Here is a 22,169-nt window from a genome sequence, read left to right on the forward strand (position 1 = left end):
TGGCCTTTGTGTTTAAACATGCCTTCTATCCAGATAAGAGCGTGAGACTGCCATGCAAATAATCATCTCTGAACGCGCTTTAGAGCACTCACCCGAAGAATCTCTTAACATGGGAAATAAAGGATTAGACGGCAGTGGACGCTCTCTCTGTGAATCTCTCCTCTTGTTTTTTCTTTCACACCAGTTATTAGTCAGACAAGGGATTCCAACATCGTGGAAAATATTGGATCTGGATCAAGTGTAGCCGCGTTATTCAACACCAGTGACCAATTCTGCAGGGGGGTTGGAGAAAAGCTTCCGGAATCAATGTTGTAAGAAATATCATCCATTTAAATAGAAATCAACACCACATACACAGACCAATATAAAATTGCAAATGTACTGTTCTTCGATCCCGAGTGGATTGGAGCGTGTATTGCCATAATGGTGAGTTTGGAAATGAACAGTCTGAAAAATGTATTCAGCGCTCTTTTTTTACTCCATATCCTGATATACATTGGGGCTGACGCTGTTGAGACTAATACAAGGAGGCGCGTCAGAACAATTCACATTGTGCGAAGCTCTTCTTTCTCGCCCCATTTTATAGACTTACGCAATTAAGCCTTGTTCCTTTTACTGCCAACATGAAACAGCGAAGAACATCATTTCTGCCACTGCCAAAAAGCCAGGGAGAGCTCAATATTCATGAAATATTCTAATATCCTACCTTCCCAGTGGGGTGAAGACAGTGAGAGAAATAATGATCACTGCTCATGTCAGCCAGCAAAAGCAGGAGAGAGAATTATGCAACAGCATATCTCCTCGGCACTTTTTCTGTGGTTTCTCACTTTTTTCTCGCCGGTAAGTGGATTATTCTCCAATCCAGGACACAAGAAAATTAATGTTTTCCATCATGACTACGCATAGTTTTGAAGCCTCGGATATTAAACTAGGCCTTAAACATGCTTGCCGCTGAATATGTGGGTTGAACAATTTAAACATAATTGGTGTGCTGGTTTCTCCAAAACTGCACACTTCTGTTTCGGGTATGTAGATAAAGAGTGGCAGATCCTATTAGGACTTGTATTTTGACGGGGTCAGAAGTTGAGTTTGCTCGTTGACATCTCAGCATAAGAGCAAGGCCGTCTTGGGGCTGTCGAGGGGCTTGACTGACAAGCCTCTGACGATGAACGCTGGATTTGAAGAATTGATTTAGTTGTATCTTCTTGTTTGTTTGTGCCAGGATGTGATGCATGATTGAGTCACTGACAGCTCAAAACCAGAGAATTAGAGCAGCTTGTCATGGCTGCAGGACTGTTCCTTTATTTCCTGCCATCATCCTTCCGTATGCCCTGATGATTTCCAATGCAAATTACCGTCATGATACGCTTGCAGTAAGTGATATTAACAGTAGGTTTATAAAAGTAAAGCTCTAGCAAGTCTGCCCCCAGGCATCTTCACTGCAGCGACATGTATCATGGTCAAATATGAAACCGCGTTTTCTCTTGCTAGTTTGTAACTTGCATTATGTATGAATGAAGAGTCTGAATAATGAAACTTGATTGTAAGTGTAACAACACACCACTGCAAGGCTGTTAAGGTGTGAATGCATGTGTGAATGTATACCTTCCTAATGGAGCTTAATGGATTGTGTTCGGCTCTCGACCACTTTAATGGGCCGAGATTTCTGTCTGAGAGGCCTTTGTCCTTGTTTCACTCTGCAGATGAAACTTTCCCACTGACCCAGAGGCATGACAGAGGCCATTGTCCACTATAACTGAATCCCATTGGATTCGGAAAGTCAAAAGCAGTTTTTGAGGCTGAAAATACAGTTAAGTAGCTGACATTTCCTTCCTTCTGACAAGACGGAATTAAACTGGTATGATCCTTCAGATTGGTTTTGAGGTAGGTTCTTGGTAAGCTAATTTCTACTAAACCCATATAGAAATCTGATATATGGAAATACACTCACAGGCCACTTTATTAGGTACAACTGTCCAACTGCTCGTTGACGCAAATTTCAAAACAGCCAATCACATGGCAGCAACTGACGATCTGCTTCAGTTCAAACAGAGCATCTGAATGGGTAAAAAAGGTGATTTAAGTGATTTTTAGATGGCATGATTGTTGGCGCCAGACATGCTTGTCTGAGTATTTCAGAAACTGCTGATCTACTGCAATTTTCACGCTCAACCATCTCTAGGGTTTACAGAGAATGGTCAGAACAAGAGAAAATATGCAGTAATCTGCAATTCTGTGGGCACAAATGCCTTGTTGATGTCAGCGGAGAATGGCCAGACTGGTTTGAGCTGATAGAAATGCAACAGTAACTCAAATTAAACACTCTGTATACCCTAGGTATGCAGAAGAGTATCTCTGAATGCACAACACGTCAAACCTTGAGGCGGATGGGCTACAGCAGCAAAATACCAAAGCGGGTGCCACTGCTGTCAGCTAAGAACAGGAAACTGAGGCTACAATTTGCACAAGCTCACCAAAACTGGACAATAGAAGATTGGAAAAATGTTTTCTGGTCTAATGAGTCTCGATTTCAGCTGCAACATTCGGGTGGTAGGGTCAGAATTTGGCGTCAACAACAGGGTTCTATCCATCCTTTTATAAATGGTTCAGGCTGCTGCTGGTGGTGTAATGGTGAGGGGGATATTTTTTTGGTACACTTTAGGCCCATTAGTACCAAGTGGGCATCATGTCAATGCCAGCCTACCAGAGTTTTGTTGCTAACCATGTCCACACCTTTATGACCGCAGTGTACCTATTTTCTGATGGCTCCTTCCAACAGGATAACACACCATCTTATAAAGCGCAAATCCTCACAGACTGGTCTCTTAAACATGACAATAAGTTCACTGTACTTAAATGGCCTCCACCATCACCAGCTCTCAATCCAATAGAATTTCTCCAGTACCTTGTTGAATCTATGCCACAAAGGATTAAGGCAGTTCTGAATGCAAAAGGGGGTTTAACCTGGTACTAGTAAGGTGTACCTAATAAAATGGCCAGTGAGTGTAAATGCAAATTACATATATGACATAGAAATCCATATTTGGATTTAACATATATCAAATATATCATAAATGCAACATGCATTTTTAAAATATTGCAAAATTAACCACTTACATATTTTTTTCAACCACCGGAATAACAAATATGCACATATTTGTTATTAATTATAGTTTACTTATTACATTAAATATATTAGATGTAATTACATATATTTTTGCAATATCTTTAAATAAATCTTTCATACAAGACATATATTTTGCATTTGTGAAATCCAAATATGAACTTCCATCTCAGGTGTGTCATTTGCATATATTTCTATGTGTGAGTTACCAGCTATTGTCTGGGGGGTTTCCTTTTGCTTGCTGAAATGAAAGATTGTTAGCGGAGATGACAAAACAAGATCTTCTCAGTCTGTCAAATCTGAAAATGATATTAAAGAAATGAAAATATATGAGACTGAAGGCATTTTCTGTCTTCAGAGATTGTTTGCCTTTTTATTTATAGTGTCTTCAATTTTAATATCATCAGTGCTTCCAAATAAGCCTCGGCAAATGCAGAGATGTGGCTCAGTTCTCCATGGCAACCCATTGAACAGAGAAATGCGCATCACAGTTATCATGCAAAGCCCATGACAAGACAATTACATCAGCAAAGTTGATTTTTCATCACACTGCGAGGATGAGCCACTTCATTACTGCCACCTTAGAAATCTGATTGGCCTTGTTGGCCTTTGAATGAGCAAAATAACAACTTATATTTGCATAGTGAAAGATAATGCGAGCCGAAGGAACAAAGAACAGACAAAAGAAAAACATGGAGCAAGGGTACACTATAAAAAAGTAATTATATTTTATCTATCAGGACGTCTCTGTGCAAGGATATTTAAATGTCTTTCTGCATTGGAACACTGACTATATTCTTGAAAATGTTGCTCAAACTAGTCTAAAAAGCTTACAATCACAATCCATTTCATATTGTGCAAACAGGGAGAGGTGAAAAATAAAAATTCTGTCATCATTTACTCACCCTCCACTTGTTTCAATGCTTATACTACAGAAATAAAGTTGAATACAAAAGAAGATATTGTGATGACTTTAAACCAAACAGAACAACTAGTTGTAATGATGGATTTAAATGCATCTAATGTGTTACTCCCTTCAGAATGTCATTAGTTCTCACTACAAAAATCAGTGCCAGGGTCTGGAATGCCATGCCTCAAGAAATAAGCTTAAGTCATACCTTTCAACATTGACGTAAAAATAATTATAAAAAATTAGATTCCCCAAATTACTAAATATGTTTTTCTGGAGCTGTTTCATTGAAAATATGGTTTTATTTATTTTTTTATATATTTTTTATTAATATTATTGTTTTTTATTATTAATTAATTCATTCATTTTCTTTTCGGCTTAGTCCCTTTATTAATATGGGGTCGCCACAGCGGAATGAACCGTTAACTTATCCAGCATATGTTTTATGCAGTAGATGCTCTTCCAGCTGCAACCCATCACTGGGAAACACCCATACACACCTATTTACACACATACACTACAGACTATTTTTAATACAATTAAGACAATACTCTGATTAAAAGTCTACCATGCAAACAGCGAATTTTGATTAATTTAATCGGAATAAGGTCATAATCGAAATAAACAGAATTAAGACATCTGGAGTATGCTGATTTTAGTCCAAATATAACCCCACAAGTCCAAATAAATGCGATATAGGTGAATTAAAGAAACTAAATTGGGTGTAGTGTATGTGTGGGTGTGAATGCAAGAGTGTATAGATGTTTTCCAGGGCTGGGTTGCGACTGGAAGGGCATCCGCTGCTTAAAACATATGCTAGATTAGTTGGCGGTTTATTCCGCTGTGGCGACCCCAGATTAATAAAGGGACTAAGCTGAAAAGAAAATGAATGAATGAATAAAAGGGGCAATGGCCCCTGGTGGTTTGGCGGTATGGGTTGTGTATAGGGTGGATCGGCCCTTTAATGTTTTTTGCCACCCTTTAAAAAAAAAAATAAAAAATCTGGAGAACTATAGGAAAATACCTATAGGAAAAAACCTTTGATAGCAGGATAGACCTGTGAAATATAGGAAAATCCTGGGAAACAAAGAAAGGTTGACAGGTACACTCTTAAAAGTGATGTGTTAAAAATTTACACAAAATATGTGTTAAACAGGTCGTAACACATTTTGTGTTACTACGGACACATTGTGTGTTAATATTGTGCTTAACTGTTTACACAATGACTGTGTTAAACACATTTAAACAGTATGTTGTAATACAATGCATTTTTGCCTGTAGTCAAATGGCACTGTGTTATGAGTTTATGTAGTTTATTTATCATGATGGTAATATAAAATAAGCATTTGTGAGTATGTGGCTAAAAATTCTATATTTCGGGGTTTATGCTGTGAATTTCTGCACGCGCATGCGCACTGACGTTCTTTTTCAACTGACGCTCTCCCAGAGCTCTATCGGATAACGCACCTCTCTGCCTCAGGTGAGTGAAATTCATTAAAATTCGTCTACGATAGTAAATATTTCTTCCACTCTGCGTGAGAATGTTTTGTGTTAGTTGTCCAAGAAGTTATTTTTGTTACTTTTATTATGTTTTCATGTTTCGTACTCCTGATACACGGGACTTGACAACTCGGTCATGTAACATTAACTTTAGCCGCGCAAGCTAACGCATCTGGCGCGTCTTTTGTAAAGCTGCGTTGGCACTTGGCAGAATTGTTAATAATAAGTTACATATAAGGCGAAAGACTTACCCTAAATATGTAAGTTACTGCATTTTGGTGTAAGAGTTACCGTCACTTTAAAAAGCCTCTGCGTCTCTGACACTCGAGGTAACGCTACCGGATATAATTTATGCATTTAACGTTACGTTATTATCATAAGGTTATTTAATATAACCTTATATGAAGCTCTGCGGCAGGAATTTAAACATAAATCCCTTGTCGTAACGTTAGTTGGGTGCTTTGTACAGACACCAAATGGCGCCGAGGTGTGAGCAAATTCATAAACAATAGCTAAAATATGAAGACCTTTACTCAATTTTGCGCGCCATTTTGTGGTACCCTACTAACGTTAGTCGCATACTATTTAAAAGTGTACTTTTTATTGTCATACATAGTTACAGGTGTTTGTTTTCTCATTGTGCTGTATGAATTTCTCTCTTAGGAGATGGAAGTCGAGGAACAAATTACAGTCACTCTTAACACTTCTACACCGCGTTCTTGCAACTGTCTTCATAGACAGAAAGGAAATATGGAGAAAACTATTCACAGATGGCAATGTTGGAGATCTGATAGCCTTAGTCAAACTGGAACGGTCTCAACAACTATCTTTTGATTGAATATTGAAATTTGACAGATTTTCAGGTTCATTGACACTGATGTAAATGCAGGAGTAAAGGAGCTTGGCAAATTTCAAATATATTATATTGCAAGCTACACCCCGGACTCATTAGAAAGAAGTGTGCACTCATTACAGGTAAAACATTAATATATTTCTCCCTTTATATTACTATAGATAAACGTAAACATTTAAATAAATAAAATGCTTTGGCATTTCTTAGTGTCCTTTAACAGATTCAACTCAGACTGGCAACACAACTAGTTTGCTGACGCTGCTTGAAGAAAAGCCTCTTCAATCCTGAGAGAACATGAAGACTGTCAAAAAGTTGCTGTCAGTGTCCTTGTAGAGAAACATGGATTGTGAGTATGTGGTTTGTTTATTCCATGTAAGATGTATTTATTTGCAAATTAAATAAATTACATTTATTTAAATAAGTTATATATTAAAATAAATTCTACATTTAAAAAATATTTCAAATAAATACATTTAACAATTTATCCCAATCAATTCTGAAGTACCACTGTTTAGTCAATTTTTTATGTTTGTCAATGTTTGTGTATAAGCAATTTATGCAACTGTATTTGTTTTTTTTTTACTTTTTTAGCTATCCTTCTGGTACAAAAAAGCTGGTACTAGCAAAAGAGATTCTGTCATTGTTCCCCTCAGGTGCCCTTTGGTGAAAATGAGGGACATGTAAGAATGTTTTTACATTATAAACTGAATTTATTAGGAATGTGTATATAAGTTGCTCATTTATTTGACTTTCATTAGTTTTGTTTTTACATTACTAATGTCAGGAGGATTTTTTTTTGCTAGGCTATCACACAGTCAGACGGAAGCTTCAACAGAGCCAGTGGGTGTACAGTTTAAAACATCATCATTGTACAACGCAACCTTCTTCACCAAGTCCAGATGAAACCGTACCAAGTGAGTGGTTGTCTCTGATAAAGGAGATGCGACCATCACCAGACAATTTATCATCAATAAAGACTGCAATCAATCAAACCTTCAGTTACAGAAGAAGATGGATAACAACAAAATCCCTTCAAAATCTCTTGCTAAAATCTTCAAGGACTATCCCAGATTTCTTGACATGCCAGCTTTGGTAATAGACATGCTCAACTAAGACAGAACTTTACACAGACATTTATTTCATAATTGTAATATTAATATTTCTTTGTTTCTGATTTCTTTCTTTCTTTAAAGATGGACATTAAATTTTCCAAGCTCACAGATGGCAACGAAGACTTGTTTATCCAGAAAAGGTAAGGGACGATAATTCCAGAACTCAAAGAAATAGCATCTTGGAGAAGAAAATTGACATCAGACTCTTACTGAAGATGGCTGACAATAAGCATGATGGTATGAGTTTCAGCCAAAATATCTGTTGCATGTGCACACTTTTCTAAAAATAGTTTAAAAGATAGAACTTAATGTGAATATTAATATTCTATTAAAGATATTAATTTCTAATATATTTTGTTTAAATTCTTATTTTGCATGTGACCTGTATCTTCACTTCAAGATGAGCTGTTAAAGATCCTTATTCATCTTCTTCCACCCACTGCCTTTGGGAGAAGTGTTGCTGGGAGTAAATGCTGTGTGACTTCTGCTGTGTCCTACCTGTTGGAGCAAGTGCCGGTATAGTTTTTATTGGTTTAGCTTATGATAAATAAAATGTTTCTAATGCAGCAACATTTTCTTATGCTTTTTATTGTTTCATTCCTGAAGGCTGGTACCACCGTTACATCTTTGCTCACTGAATCCATGAAAGGGACCCTGAAGTCAGCTCAGCCGCAGTTGGTTTCTATTGGTTGTCTAGGACATGGATCCTTGTACGTGTACTTGTAGCTGTGGCAAAGAATGACTCTTTTGCTCTTCCACTCGATCCTGAAAGCCTGACCTGTGCTGTAGACAGACTTTTCAAATTCTTCTGGCTGTGCAATCTTCAGTATCCATGCCAACTGTCTTCTGTTTTTTTTTTTTTTGAGTATATATATATATATATATATATATATATATATATGACCTGTCCTTGTCCCAGTCATCTTGCACACGATCAAAGGTCATGGAATTAATTGCTAAGGTGCAGTCTTGTACCTAATTGAAATAAGCATGTACACCTATCCAAAGTGTCTTTAAAATGATTTTGTAATTTGGCATTTAAGGGAAATGCATGCACTCTCTGATAGTCACAACCTAACTTTAATTTGTAGTCAAAATCGTTGCCCTAGAACATATCATAATTTAAATTCCTTTTTAAAACATCTAAACAGATCATTTTAAAATTAATTCATGCCCTTCTGAAGAGTCAGGACACACAGGGAACGAGAGTTTTAAGAGTTAAGTATTTTGATGAACATATTTTTTTCTTCAGTGTCATCAGAACAAATCGTTTTCTCTTTGCTTTGCTGCCCGGGGACTTAATAGATTACAGACCTCTAGACATTTTGTGATCAGCAGTATGTATCTCCTAAATACAAAATATTGTTTTAAACATGTTAGTAATTGAAACTTTGGTAACACTTTATAATAACTACACACTATAAATCATTTATTAAGCATTAGCAAATGGTGAATTCATACATTATAAGACATTAGCGGTTTACAAATGCTGTATTCTTGACTTATAAGTAAATGTTTAATGTGCTTAATAATTGTACCTTCACACTTTGCTTCTGATTATTTTTTCACTACTAAATTAAGGACTGCATTATTTACAAACCATTTGTATTTGAAAGTATGAATTATAAAAGTACAATTGTTAGGCACATTATAAATGTGCTTATAAGTCAAGAAAACAGCCTTTGTAGCTGTATTTAGAAACCACTTACTAATGTCTTATAATGTAGATTTAATGCTTAACAAATAGTGAATTAACTACTGTACTTGCTAATGCTTAATAAATGATTTATATTGTGTTGTTACTATAAAGGGTTACCTAAATGTTTGAAGTGTTTTGACTAGATTTGACAATGATTTATTTTGTTAAGACAAGCACCTTACATGTGGGTGAATGTATAAACAGTGTGCTATGGTTATTTATTTCTTTCACTAGAGAATAATTTTGAAAATGGATATGTTTCATACATATTTGACATTTTATTGGCATGCGTAACAGATACGAGTTCAATTTAATGAATACTTTTTATAAAGTGAGTTTTTATATTATGTACAATGAATTGCTGTAAAACATTTGAATGCATTTGGGAAAATTAAACAGTATGTGAACAGTGTTTAATGTTTCCTGTGAGATTTTGTACATTGATTTTACATTTATAATATTTTTTACATTTAAAATTACAAAAAATGAATAGTAACACACAGTTGTGTTAAACACATACAAAAATAACACATCTGTGTGTCAACTTATGCTGCACATTAATGTGTTACATTTTATGACACATTTTGTGTGTTAAACTTAACTCAACATGTGTTGTCCCTGAGCACACTCAGGACATGTGTTGAAAATAACACATGTTGTGTTGTTTTCAACACATTCCTTTTTAGAGTGTATGGGTTAAATAGTACAAAGATACACCAAAATATTGCTATGATTTTTAAAGTCAACCGTTGCAGTTTTGGGTGTACTATGTATAGTTACAAACACATATCATGTAACTTTGTGCTCATTTCTTTAATCAATATAGACTGTTTCACACATTGAAATTATTAACACAATTAAAGCAGCCTTGGTTTTTTCCTCTCCTGACCCTACTATATTTTTCTCACTGTGCACACAGCAGGTTCAGATATAATCCATTAATAAAGGCTTGTGTAGATGAGGCTGAAATATCATAACTTATGTTTTTAAAGGCATGATTCATTTAAAAATGCTAGTGAAACCCTTAAGAAAACAAGGTATTTGGAACTATTGAATTCATTCATTAACCTAGTGGTTCTCAATTCCGGTCCTTGGGCCCCACCCCTCACAAATCACCCCCTGCATATTTTGTATGTCTCTCTTATTTGACACATAAGGATCAGTTCATGGATCTCTCTGCTAATGAACTGATGATCTGAATCAGGTGTATTAAGTAAGGAAGACATACAAAACATGCAGGGCAGGGAGGCCCGAGGCCTGGAGTTGAGAACCACTGCTTTAACCAAACAGTATTTGACTCATTTTGATTAGCAAAACCAAGTATTGGTACTTACAGTAGCTTTTGAGAACCTGCTGTAAATATACATAACTCAACACTCTGCATTTAATATAATTATAGAAACCATACTTTTTTCAGCAGTTTACATTTACCTGTGTAAAGGAAAACAAGTAAAACCACTCAGACGGGATAAAGGAAAGCCAAAAGAAAGAGAAGCATCTAAGAGTTACAGCAGCAGGAGAGAAATGGCATAGCACATTATTGAGAGAAGCACTGGTGCTAAGCTGCTTATTGATAAAAGCACTAATCTGCCTGGCGGAAGGTAAAGGAGGCTGAAATGAGTAGTGATAAAATATTTGAGCTAAAGGCAATGCCATCAGGAAGCTGAGCCTCTACATAGCTTTACCTAAAGGAGCTTCTCATTTTTTATTAAGTGCGACTCTGACCATTGCCGGCTCACAGAACGCTTTCCTGTCAGCGGTAAAATGAGACAGGGCCACAGAATACAACTGCCACAGCCTTTCATCTCCTCAGGCAAACAGCTAGTGATACGAAGAGAAATGTCACTCTCTACAGACCTGTCGTCATTATTATATAATGGCCCGATAGTGATTATTATGTGCCTTAAATCCCGAATCCATATTACCTTGGAGATCTGAAGCTAATGCAGAAATGCCATATAACATCTTTGTACTGCAGATCACAATACTACGATACACAGGTTGGCTGGGCTCCAAAAGATTAATGAAAAGTGGACTAATGAGCACCATTATTTGTTTGACATTTTTTCATAATTGTGTCAGCCCAGCCTATCTATATTCATTCTTATCGTAGTAGCTTTCTGTTCTCATATCATAAGCAAGAATGTAATATGATGAAATCAGAGATGCTGTGCCTCTGGCGCAGCGAAAAAAAATGACACTGCTTCATAAACACCCATGTAGAAAAATGCTTCCAAGACAACATTCGCATAAATCAAGCTCCTTGTGGTTGTGTGCAGAAATATATTTGGGGGGAAATGAATCTGACTGTGAACACTTGCATATTACCATAATCATTATCATTATTGTCATCCTTGTCTTCGACAACACTATCATTAGTCGCACATCTGTGTGCCGCTGTGGTGCGCAGCGCTTCACTGTCGAACAGCTCAACAACATCAGCCGTCTCCTGCCAGCCAAGCACCTCCTGGGTAGGGGCCGTAATCCCTCTTAACAGGTAATCATTGGGATGTTAGATCGAAATCACCGACAACGAGTACAGGGACCAGACCAGAGGCGCGAAGATTTACACAGGCCCTTCCCCAACTCCAAGCCCAACTTTCTGAAAGAGTTTGTGTCCTTTTTGAGATGAAGCGAGAGGGAGGGAGAGACAGAGAGGGATGATCCAATTCTACTGTGTCAGTTCTGCAGGGCCCATCCCAGTGTGCTTGTCAAGATCATGAGAATCGATTAGCCCAGACTCAAAATGTCATGTCGGTCTCATTTATTTGAAGTCGAGATCCAACAGAGTGGTGATATCTAGTGAATCATTTTGGCAGAGGAACCGGCTTGAACATACTAAAATTGGTTGTTGGCCAAAATGTGGTTTGACTACAAAATGGTCGAGAAAGGACTGTAAAAAACTGTCCTTCGTGGTTATACCATCTTATCGGCACTGGACAAGATTACTCATTTGGAATATGTCTGCCTAGTGCACTAAATCCCTGAGCACTTGTCCAGGTCAATCGATCCTGTAGTGTCAGCCAAGACCAGACAGTCCATAAGTGCCTGCAGAGACTTGTTAGTCCCAGAGAGACCACTCTGTACAAACAAGGATGCATATTTGACCCTCCCTGTTGTCTTTATGGCATCTGCATGTTGACACAAGCATACCAGCTGTAGCTGCAATGGAATTTCATCTTATTGTGCTAATTTCCCTTAAGTACGAGTGCTCTCCGCAGAATATCATTGCAAAGTATTTCTTGATAATTGCTTAGTTGTTCGCTCCTGCAGGCTGGGGAAAGGGAGGGTGCCTTGAATTCTGGAATCTCTGTAAGTGCAGCAGTTGTCTTCACGCTGAGCATGAGCCTGTGAGGCCTTCGCACCTGACAGTAGATTGGTCCACAGAGAGGGAGCTGAGTGCCGGCAGTATTGTGCTCTAATGAGGAGCAGTCTGAGAGTATTATGGGCTGTATTCACTGAGGGGAGATCTGAGAGGTGGGCGCCAGGTTTGAGGTTTACAGCTGCATTCTGCTATGGATATTAGCCAGAGCTGGGTTGAGCAGATGCTCGAATCTGGGATTCTGGGGAAGGGCCTTGAGGCAGCCTCAATAAATGCAGGGCTGCCTCACATAGAGAATAAGTGAAAAGGAGATGAACCATACAAAGAGAAGGTACTGAATATCTTGGTGCCGGGGCTGATTTATGGCCACGTTGAATTCATTATATAGGGTGCATAATTTACTAAAGTGAAAAGGGAGAGCGGGGAAAAAATTGAAGAATTCTCTGTGGAAAGGCAACATTTTGATGGCGGATCCTCTTATCTAAAAGCTTTGCTTGACAGAATACGAGGCGTGTGTGGTAGATATGAAGATATAGAGATGGAGAGGAGATAGCAGGAAAAGGCTTGGCTTGGAGCTATTTTTCAGCCACAATGCTTTTCTAGCAGGCACTGCACTGCTTTGGCGTAGTTTTGCTATCCCCTAGATGGACAAAGCCTACTCACAAAATAAGGATGAGCAGAATCTTATTAATCTTATATCATGTTATGTGAAATTTTATATTATGCTCCCTGTATTGCATAAGAAAACCAGCTAAAATGATTTATCGAATTTCATGTTAAGCATGATATTTCAGAACGACTGACTGCAAATAATAACACTGGCATCATTTTGGATCAGAAGCTGTATGTTTTAAACTTGCACAATTTAAACTTTTCCAATCCTTTTAATAAAATATATAAATATATACATATACTATTCAGGAAAAAGAAATATATATATATGAAAATCAAAAGTAATATTTTCTTGAAGAAAAATCTAAAAAAAAATTTAAATAATGTTTCAAATTATTAAATTATGGACAATAATTTTGAGTAATTGACTGAATAATCACATAACAAATAACTTTTCCAGCCTTTGAAATGTTTTTGGATCTTTCTTCTATACTGTGCCTTTCTACTATTTCATCCCAAATGTCTTTAGGAAGCACAGTGTAATGTGAGTAAAGGTATAGATTTTCACAGGTTATGATGATTTTCTGTAGGCAATATACTGTATACCCCTGGAAATCTCAATTATTCATACCCCTGGCAAATTCTGACTTAAAGTTACTTTTTCTCAACCAGCAAGTTTTTTGTTGTTTTTTGACCAGAAATGACACTGGCTTCAACCAAAAGATGATATGATGTACAAGAGGCATCATTGTAGGAAATAAAATCTCAGTTTTTTTGACATTTAAACAAAACTTAGCATGTAAAAAAATAAGTAATGGAATCATTCATACCCTTTTGAATAATCAATAGAAAGAAACTATTGACTATTACAGAAATCAACTATTCCTATTATTGCTGAGCAGCTTTTTGCATGTCTCCAGTGTAGGGCTGCACAATATATATAATTTCAGCATCCATATCACAATGTGTGCATCCGCAATAGTCACATGACCAGGAGCCGCAGTTCAGAACAGTCAGGCCAGAGTCATTGGAGTTTTTCACCTTAATGGAGCAGATGTTTACCATTTACATTATTATATATATATCAACTCTTTCGTGTTGGAGGGTCTCCTTGCCATAACCATCATCGTTAGCTTCCTCCATGGGTTCTCAATTGGATTTAAGTCAGGCCTCTGGGTGGGCCACTGCAAACCATTAATGTCTAATAACTATTAATTCACCACATTTCTTGTTCTTGTTTTGGGTTGTTGTCATGCTGAAATGTATGCTGTGCATAAGGCCAAGTTTCTCTGCATATTGCCTGATATTGTTGATGAGAATTTTGATGTATTGCTACTTTTTCAAGGTGCCGTTTTCTGTGTTTAGGTTTTCTGGTCCACCGACTTTTTTCAATTGGCTGCAGAACAAATCATTATTATACTATGACTTGCCTAATGACCCTAACTTTCCTAGTTAACCTAATTAACCTAGTTAAGCATTTAAATTGCATTTTAAGCTGAATACTAGTATCTTATAAAAAATATCTAGTAAAATATTATGTACTGTCATACACAGACATATCATGTCAAAAACATAATTATTTTGGAATGTGATTTATTGCAATATGTGCACAGCATTCTGAATTCCACAATTAAAAATTCTGCCATTGCAGTAAAAACGCAAAGTCATTCCTATATAAAATATAGGTCCTGTTTCCACCTGATATTGAGATTACAGTTTCCAAATGGTACCATACATAAACATGTATCAAAATACATTGTCAGTGACCACTTAAAGTATGTTTTTATTGAGATATTACCTTTTATTTTACCACACACTACAGTACTACTAATTGAGCAAACAATACCTCTTTATGGCTTACAAGCAAATTCGAAAAAAAGAAGTTAGTTAAAAGATGCTGTTTATGGCAAATGAATATGTTGGATTCTCTCTTTCAACATCCCATATCCATCACATGTTAGATTTATGTAAATAGTACTGTGGCTGTTCAAATTAATTCAACCACTCGAGCATTTGCAGTTTAAAAGCAATCCGATCAAATGTCTTTTGATTACCACTGAAATGGCTCAAATGTAGAAAAGCCCAAACCCCATTTGACCCTGTTTAGCCCTGTATAAAGCATCATCTGCTTGTGAACGGATGTACAAAAACCATCTTAATACCCCATTTAAATGGGGCCATGAACGCAAAATCTTTGCCAGATTACACACATTTACTAGTATGAGGGTTTTGTGAGTGTTCTTCCAGCACAGTGGCTCTTGTGAAGTGAAGAGATGTGTTTTACTAATTAAAGGCCACCCCAAAATCCAACCTGAATCCCTGCCTCCCAATCCTCCTCCCTCCAGTTGCAGATGAAGGGCAGCCCATGGTGAAGGGAAGAGGGGGGGTTATCTTCTTCTAATAAGGCATTTTAATTGTATGGATTTAATTTAAGCACAGATTTACAGCTTCACAAGCTCTCATCACGCCCATTTAAAAATAACTAGGAAGGTCTCTCCCTTGATCCCTGTCTGCACGCTAATGTCTCACACACGGCCAATCCTGAGAGAGAGAAACACATCACAAAATAGGTGTCAGATCTTTGCCATGACCAAGCTAATTATCAGCACTGTACTTGATGAGCCCATGCAATCCCCTCGATAACTGTCACACAGTCTAACACATTTGGAGGTTATAGAGAGAGAGAGTTTTGGGAAGATCCATGAACTGTGAAAGACACGCACAAACACACCACACAGCAACACATTCAGACAAATCTCTACTCACAGAGTCAGGCCATGCCACTGTGAATTGAGCATTGAAGTTTTTTTTTCACACCTCAGGATAAGTCTTTCGAACAAACAAACTCCTCTTAATGAGTTTTTTACGGACCAAGAAGGAAAGCAGTGAAGCCAGTCATCACGCTCAATCCTCACTGGCAATAAACGGCAAACAAGGCCACTGTGTTTACACTCATCAGAGCTTAAACTGGGAGAGCTTGAGCCAAGGCTGTCACACGCACCTGAGCACATTGCCACACACGGTGAGTCATCGGTGAGCGTATTACCATTCACTCTGTCACGCTCCACTCTCCACATCTGTCACTCAGTTTGGCTGAGATTTAAATTTTTTATTTTGGTCAATCTGTTAAGCCTGATGTGGGTTTGGGATGGGATGGAGGGGTTCCCTTACGAGTTCACATCTGCTAAAACATGTCACATGAGTCAACATCTGTCCCTTGTTTATCAGTCAACTCTCACACATACAAATATCCATTTATGTAATGCATGTCATCGAGTGGGAATCTGATCAGACTTACGGAAACCGGTCAACACACAGGAACCTCTGCCCACATGCACACAAATGGATTACAAGAGTGAATGCAGAAGCCTGGAAATACACACACACACACACACACCAACAATACACCACGCTTTCCATAGCTGGAGTCTATTGTCACTTCCATGCCATATGCTGTCCATCACCGTGTGGGAGCTGCCGTGGGTAACTGTTCTCCCCAGTCAGTGAGTCTGCGAGGCCTGCACTCACCCTGACTGTCATCTAGCATCTGCTGGGTTTATCAAACACCAGACTGGTACTGACGGAGTCAGGACCCATGTGCCCTTGCTTTCTATCTAAAACCTTAGCCCGGTAAACTTTACTACTACTTTCAATGGAGATTACACTCAAATTAGAGTTAAGTACATTTTCCCTCAATCCACACATATTATATAGCTTTATATTTGACCCCTCTTGAATCTGATCTGAAATTCCTTCCTTCCTTCCTTCTTTCCTTCCTTCCTTCCTTCCTTCCTTCCTTCCTTCCTTCATTCATTCATTCATTCATTCATTCATTATTTTTTTTCCTTCAACTTAATCCCTTTACTTATTAGGGGTAGCCACAGTAGAATTAACCGCCAACTTATCTGGCATATGTTTTATGCAGTGGATTATCTTCCAACTGCAACCCAGTACTGGGAACACCCATACACACTCATTTACACACATACACTACGGACAATAAGGTCAATTCACCTATACCACATATCTTTGGACTGTGGGGGAAACCGGAGCACCCGGAGGAAACCCTTGGACACCCTTAAACACAGGGAGAACATGCAAACTCCACACAGAAATAACAACTGGCCCAGCCGGGACTCGAACCAGAGACCTTCTGGTTGTAAAGCAACAGTGCTAGCCACCATGTCACCCCTGATCTGAAATTAACTTGTTTAATTAGCACCTAAATTGGTCAAACTGAATTGGCATCTGAGTGTAAGAAAATGACTGTGAAGTTCAGTTCAGTCAGGCCCTGTCCTATTAGATTAGATTACATGAAAAAATACCTGAGAAACTATGAGTTCTACCAAATACACCAATTTTACACACAACCAACACAGAAATAATGAGACACCTCAGTCTGCTGCACCTACTGTCACCTAAAAAATACAATGAAATCAGTTCATTACTGGACCTTTGAAACTCTCTAAACACACAGTAAATTGAAGTGTATTTTCAGAAACTGAACTAGTGGCCAGAGAATACATAAAGGGAACATGATGCAATACCAGAGCCATATTTGACATCTTTCAAAGAGACAGATTTGGGGATGCCAGGAAAGTCTTTTCTGTGGTATGTGCAAGCAATTCAACCACAACATACTTATAAAAAGGAAGAGAAAAATATTTAATATATATGTAACAAACTATTCACTTAGCACCACCTACTATTTTAGCATAACTACCATTTGTTTTTGGAAGCAAACCCCATTTTTTTCCAGCGCTGCATTGAATATAAATCAAAAATAAAGATTGGTACCGTTTTTGTGCTGTATTTTGGTTGATTGGTCTTGTAGCTGTAATCCGAGTACTGGTCTGAGCCGGTGGAGTTGTCATCCCCGCCTGTTCCCACAAAGGTATTGGCAGCAGGGAGCTCCTGGACAGCCTGATGCTTTTGGGAGGCAGATGGGGACTGGGCCTGGAGCTGGATGGAGGGCAATGGGGAATTGGAACGATAGTGCCTGCCCAGGTCAGGGCTTCCAGGCGGATATGTCAGAGGCAAATGGATCCTGGGGCTGTCATTAACCCCATCAAGGTTAAATTTCAGACTCTTTTGAAGGCTGACTTCTTCATCCTCTCCAAGAGGTTTAGGTGACTTTGGTGGCTTCCCTTTTTTACCTTTTCTCCCCTTGCCACTTTTTGGCCCTTGCTTGGGGGCATACAGATCTTTGGTCTCCTTCTTGCCAGCCTGATAACCACTCTTAGTTTCTCTTTGAAGGCGATGTCTGATGAAGACCACAACAACGATCACGGTGACGACTCCTGCCACTCCAGCTAAACTGCCATACACAATGTTACTTCTTTGGGCAGCCAAACCATAATCTGGGTCTCCTGCAATGTCCATGTCGAGTGGGGTGTACAAACTATGCCCCACAAGTGCCTCCACATGACTTACATTGGCAATAGTTTCATTAACATAAATGTGTACCAAGGCAATGGCATGGCGGGATGGTTTGCCCCTGTCACTGACTTTTATGACCAGTCGATGCAGACCACTATGTTTGCGTGTTAATTCCTTGGTTAATGTGATCTCGCCATTAGATGGTGAGATGTAAAAAAGGTCATGTGGATTTCCTCCAGCAATACTGTATACTAGTTCAGCATTGGAACCAGAATCAATGTCCTCTGCTTCGACAACTTCAACAACACTGTCTGGAGCAGCCATGGGAGACAGACGTATAAAGGATGAATTCGATGGTTTGGTTACAACTGGTGCATTGTCATTTTCATCAAGGACATTGATGGTCACTCCAACGTAAGATGACCTGGGAGGGTCTCCTCCATCTACAGCTTTCAACCTGAATGTGTAACTGCTCTCCTTCTCTCTGTCAAATGAGATGCTGGACAGAATAGTGCCAGTACCATTCTGAATCACAAATTTGCCCACATCCGGTTCCACAGAAAGTTGCACTTGAGCATTCTCACCTTCATCCATGTCCTGTACTGTTACCATGCCAACAGGGCTAAGGGGTGGCATATTCTCCAAGACTGAAAAGCTGTAGCCACTCAGCATGAACTTGGGGTCATTATCATTCCGATCAAGTACTTTGATTACAACTGTGGCAGTACCTCTGTGACTGGGAACCCCTTTGTCAGCTGCAGTAACACGGAACTCATAGCGGTCCTTGTGCTCACGATCGAGAGGGCTCCGAGCACGTACTTCTCCTGAGTTGGGGTCAATTTCAAAAAGGCCCCTTGTTGAAGAGTCTGCAATAATGCTGTAGACCAGCTCTGCATTAGTTCCACTGTCTGCATCTGAGGCAACTACCTCTACCACCTTTTCTCCTGGTTGGTTTTCCTCAGCAAACTCTACTTCAAACAGGGTGGGTGAGAAAATAGGGGAATTGTCATTTGTGTCAGTCACCTGGACTTTCAGAGAGTTGGTGCTGGATAGAGCTGGATTGCCTGAATCCACTGCTACTATTTCCACTCGGTAGTCCCTAACTCTTTCATAGTCCAGTGGTGTTGTGGTCTGTAGAAAGTACTTTCTCTTGTTGTCAACTGATGAATCACTAGCTGGTCGAAGCTGAAAAGGAACATCCCCTGCAACCACACAGGTCACCACTGCATTCTCTCCCTCGTCCTTGTCTGAAACTTGCACCAGTGCCACTGCAGTTCCAACCGGCATATCCTCTGAAATATTTGCTACACCATCACTGTGGGTCACAAGACCAATTCCTCGAATCTCCACTGCTGGTGCATTGTCATTCTGGTCTGTCACATCAATAGAAACGTAAGTTTTAGAACTTTTTGGTGAAGGGCCTTTATCTCGTGCAACTACGTAAAACTTCAAATTGTTGATCTCCTCACGATCCAAAGGTCCTTTGACATATATGATGCCTGATGAGCGATCTATCCGAAGCAGTTTTGGCACAGGATCAATGGCCTGATGTAATGTGTATTCAATTTCACCATTAGGTCCCAAGTCTGAATCATTAGCCTTTACCTGTAATAGAAAATATACAAGTTAGACTACATAATTAAACAAATTTAAAATATCAAGAAAATGACAACTTATAAAACAATCGACAACTTACAAATATAGGACAAAACTGCAAAACGACATTCATTGGGTATTAAATATTGGGCATTTCAACACAGTGATCTATTTATAGCATAAAACTGGGAATATAGTCAAAGTATTGCATAACATGATTTCTGGGGCATAGGCTAGCAATAGAGAGTGGGGTTCCTTAAAAACAAATTTTACAGCCTATTCATATCATTTCAGCAATCTAACTCTTTCAAATTTATCTTTAATAGACATATAGTAATGTATCTACTTTTTTCTTTTGAATAATTGTGTTTGTTATGATCAAACTGGATTATTCTAATAATTATTGTAAGTGAATTTGGTAAGTCAGCCCCTGCTACACTGATGTAAGGCATCAAAGTGAAGAACAGACAGCTGGGAGGTTGGGACAGCAGCGCTCATTAAAATTTCACACTCCAACATGATGCAATAGACAATTTATCTTGCCTTGTTCAGATTTTAAGGTTGACTTAGCATGTTTTCCGTTTTACCTGTAACACAGAGTGTCCAATCGGGCTGTTCTCTGCAACCTCTGCTTCATAGGAGGATTTTTCAAATTTTGGTGCATTGTCGTTGGCATCAGCTATGACAACCCTCAGCAAGGCACTGCTATAGCGAGGTGGATTTCCTCCATCCACAGCTTTGATGGTGAGGTCGTATGAGTCTTTCAGCTCTCGATCAAGGCTTCCCAACACTATGAGTTGAGGTAATTTTTCACCTCGATCCTCTGCAACTTGCAAACCAAAGAGTGCTACAGCCTCTGGTCCTGCTGTTAAGGTGTAGTCAGCTACTCCATTCCTCTCTGTATCTTTATCAGTGGCCAGTGGAATTGAGAAGAGTGCCCCCATGTGGGTGTTCTCTGGAACTGAGAGAGTAAGGACAGGTGAAGGGAACTGTGGTGTGTTATCATTGATATCCTGTACTTCGATCCTTCCCTCTATCAGCCGTGGACTCTGATTCTGAATAAGGTCTGTGACGGACACCTCAAACTCCAGAAAGCAGGGTTTGCCTTTATTACGACAATCTTTCAGTGTCTCTCTGTCTATGGGGATCTCGGTGGTAAAGATATCTCCAGTTTTGCCATCCACCCGCAGATAGGGAGCGCCCACCTCCAGTTTGTACAGGTGTCCAGTGTCTGGTAGGCCTTGGTCTGCTGCCAGGCTGCCAATCAGTGTGCTCGGAGGCTGTTCTTCATGAACGCGGTATAGAATGCCACCAACCGCACCAGTCAGCAAGTCCAGTAACAGTCCCCACAGCAGAAACAAAACCACAGGGAGATCCATGGGCCCTCGGAGAGGTAACACCTCAGTCTGCAAAACAGTGTGAATAACATGTTAAACCATAAACAAGTTTGTCATTCAGTCCTCATTTGAACAAATGCAGAAAAAACAAACTTTCTTTTATATTTACTTTACCAGAGAGGGACTAGCCAAGGGTGAAACAGAATTCACAATGCACACACTGTTTTGTGTACACACTTTGAGCACTAAATCCAAGGCTAAGAGTTGTAAAAGCTCTCCGGAAAATGCCTCTTCCCCCGACACCACTAAAAGCCTCCTCTCTCATTATCTTACATTATTTATAATCCTCATTTTTGAGCTGACGATTACTTGTATGTAAAGAAAAGGGGGAAAAAGACCAACCGCACAAATGTCTTTACAAAAGGTGTTGGAAACAATGATGATGTTTTCAGCTTCGGCTAGTGAATTAGCAGCGTAAGTGCTACGAAAACTGCTGCTTCTTTTAAATCTGTAAGTTAAATCATCCCTATTAATACCACACAGGAAAATGTTAATTATCACCCTTTTGAGTGCCTGTCCAAGCTAAGCTGCTTTTGAAAATTAATGATTTAGAACACGTAAGAAGACACTTCTTAATGGGCTTTTTAATAAGACGGTATGGGTTACTGTTGGTAATGGGTTACGCAAAACAACAGCTCAGCAAGCTTTGTACTATTTACAACATA

At 38.9% G+C, this 22,169-nt stretch overlaps 1 protein-coding gene and 1 long non-coding RNA gene across 2 annotated transcripts in view; one reads left to right on the forward strand and one right to left on the reverse strand.

The window, feature by feature from the left end:
* The window catches only part of pcdh1a (protocadherin 1a), a 139,627-nt gene that overhangs the window by 110,768 nt on the left and 6,690 nt on the right, over positions 1-22,169 (reverse strand). The window contains 2 exon segments of the mRNA NM_001443902.1: positions 17,930-20,116; positions 20,695-21,513. Coding sequence (NP_001430831.1) covers positions 17,930-20,116; positions 20,695-21,486 — 2,979 coding nt within the window. The 5' untranslated portion in view covers positions 21,487-21,513.
* On the forward strand, positions 5,469-8,367 carry LOC147842051 (uncharacterized). The gene is made up of 8 exons (XR_015501088.1): positions 5,469-5,514; positions 6,198-6,509; positions 6,595-6,733; positions 6,979-7,067; positions 7,191-7,479; positions 7,581-7,736; positions 7,900-8,015; positions 8,106-8,367. It is a non-coding gene; the product is annotated as an uncharacterized LOC147842051 (long non-coding RNA).

Source organism: Danio rerio, chromosome 10, assembly GCF_052040795.2.
Source record: "Danio rerio strain M-AB ecotype USA chromosome 10, GRCz13ab, whole genome shotgun sequence".
Lineage (NCBI taxonomy): Eukaryota > Metazoa > Chordata > Actinopteri > Cypriniformes > Danionidae > Danio > Danio rerio.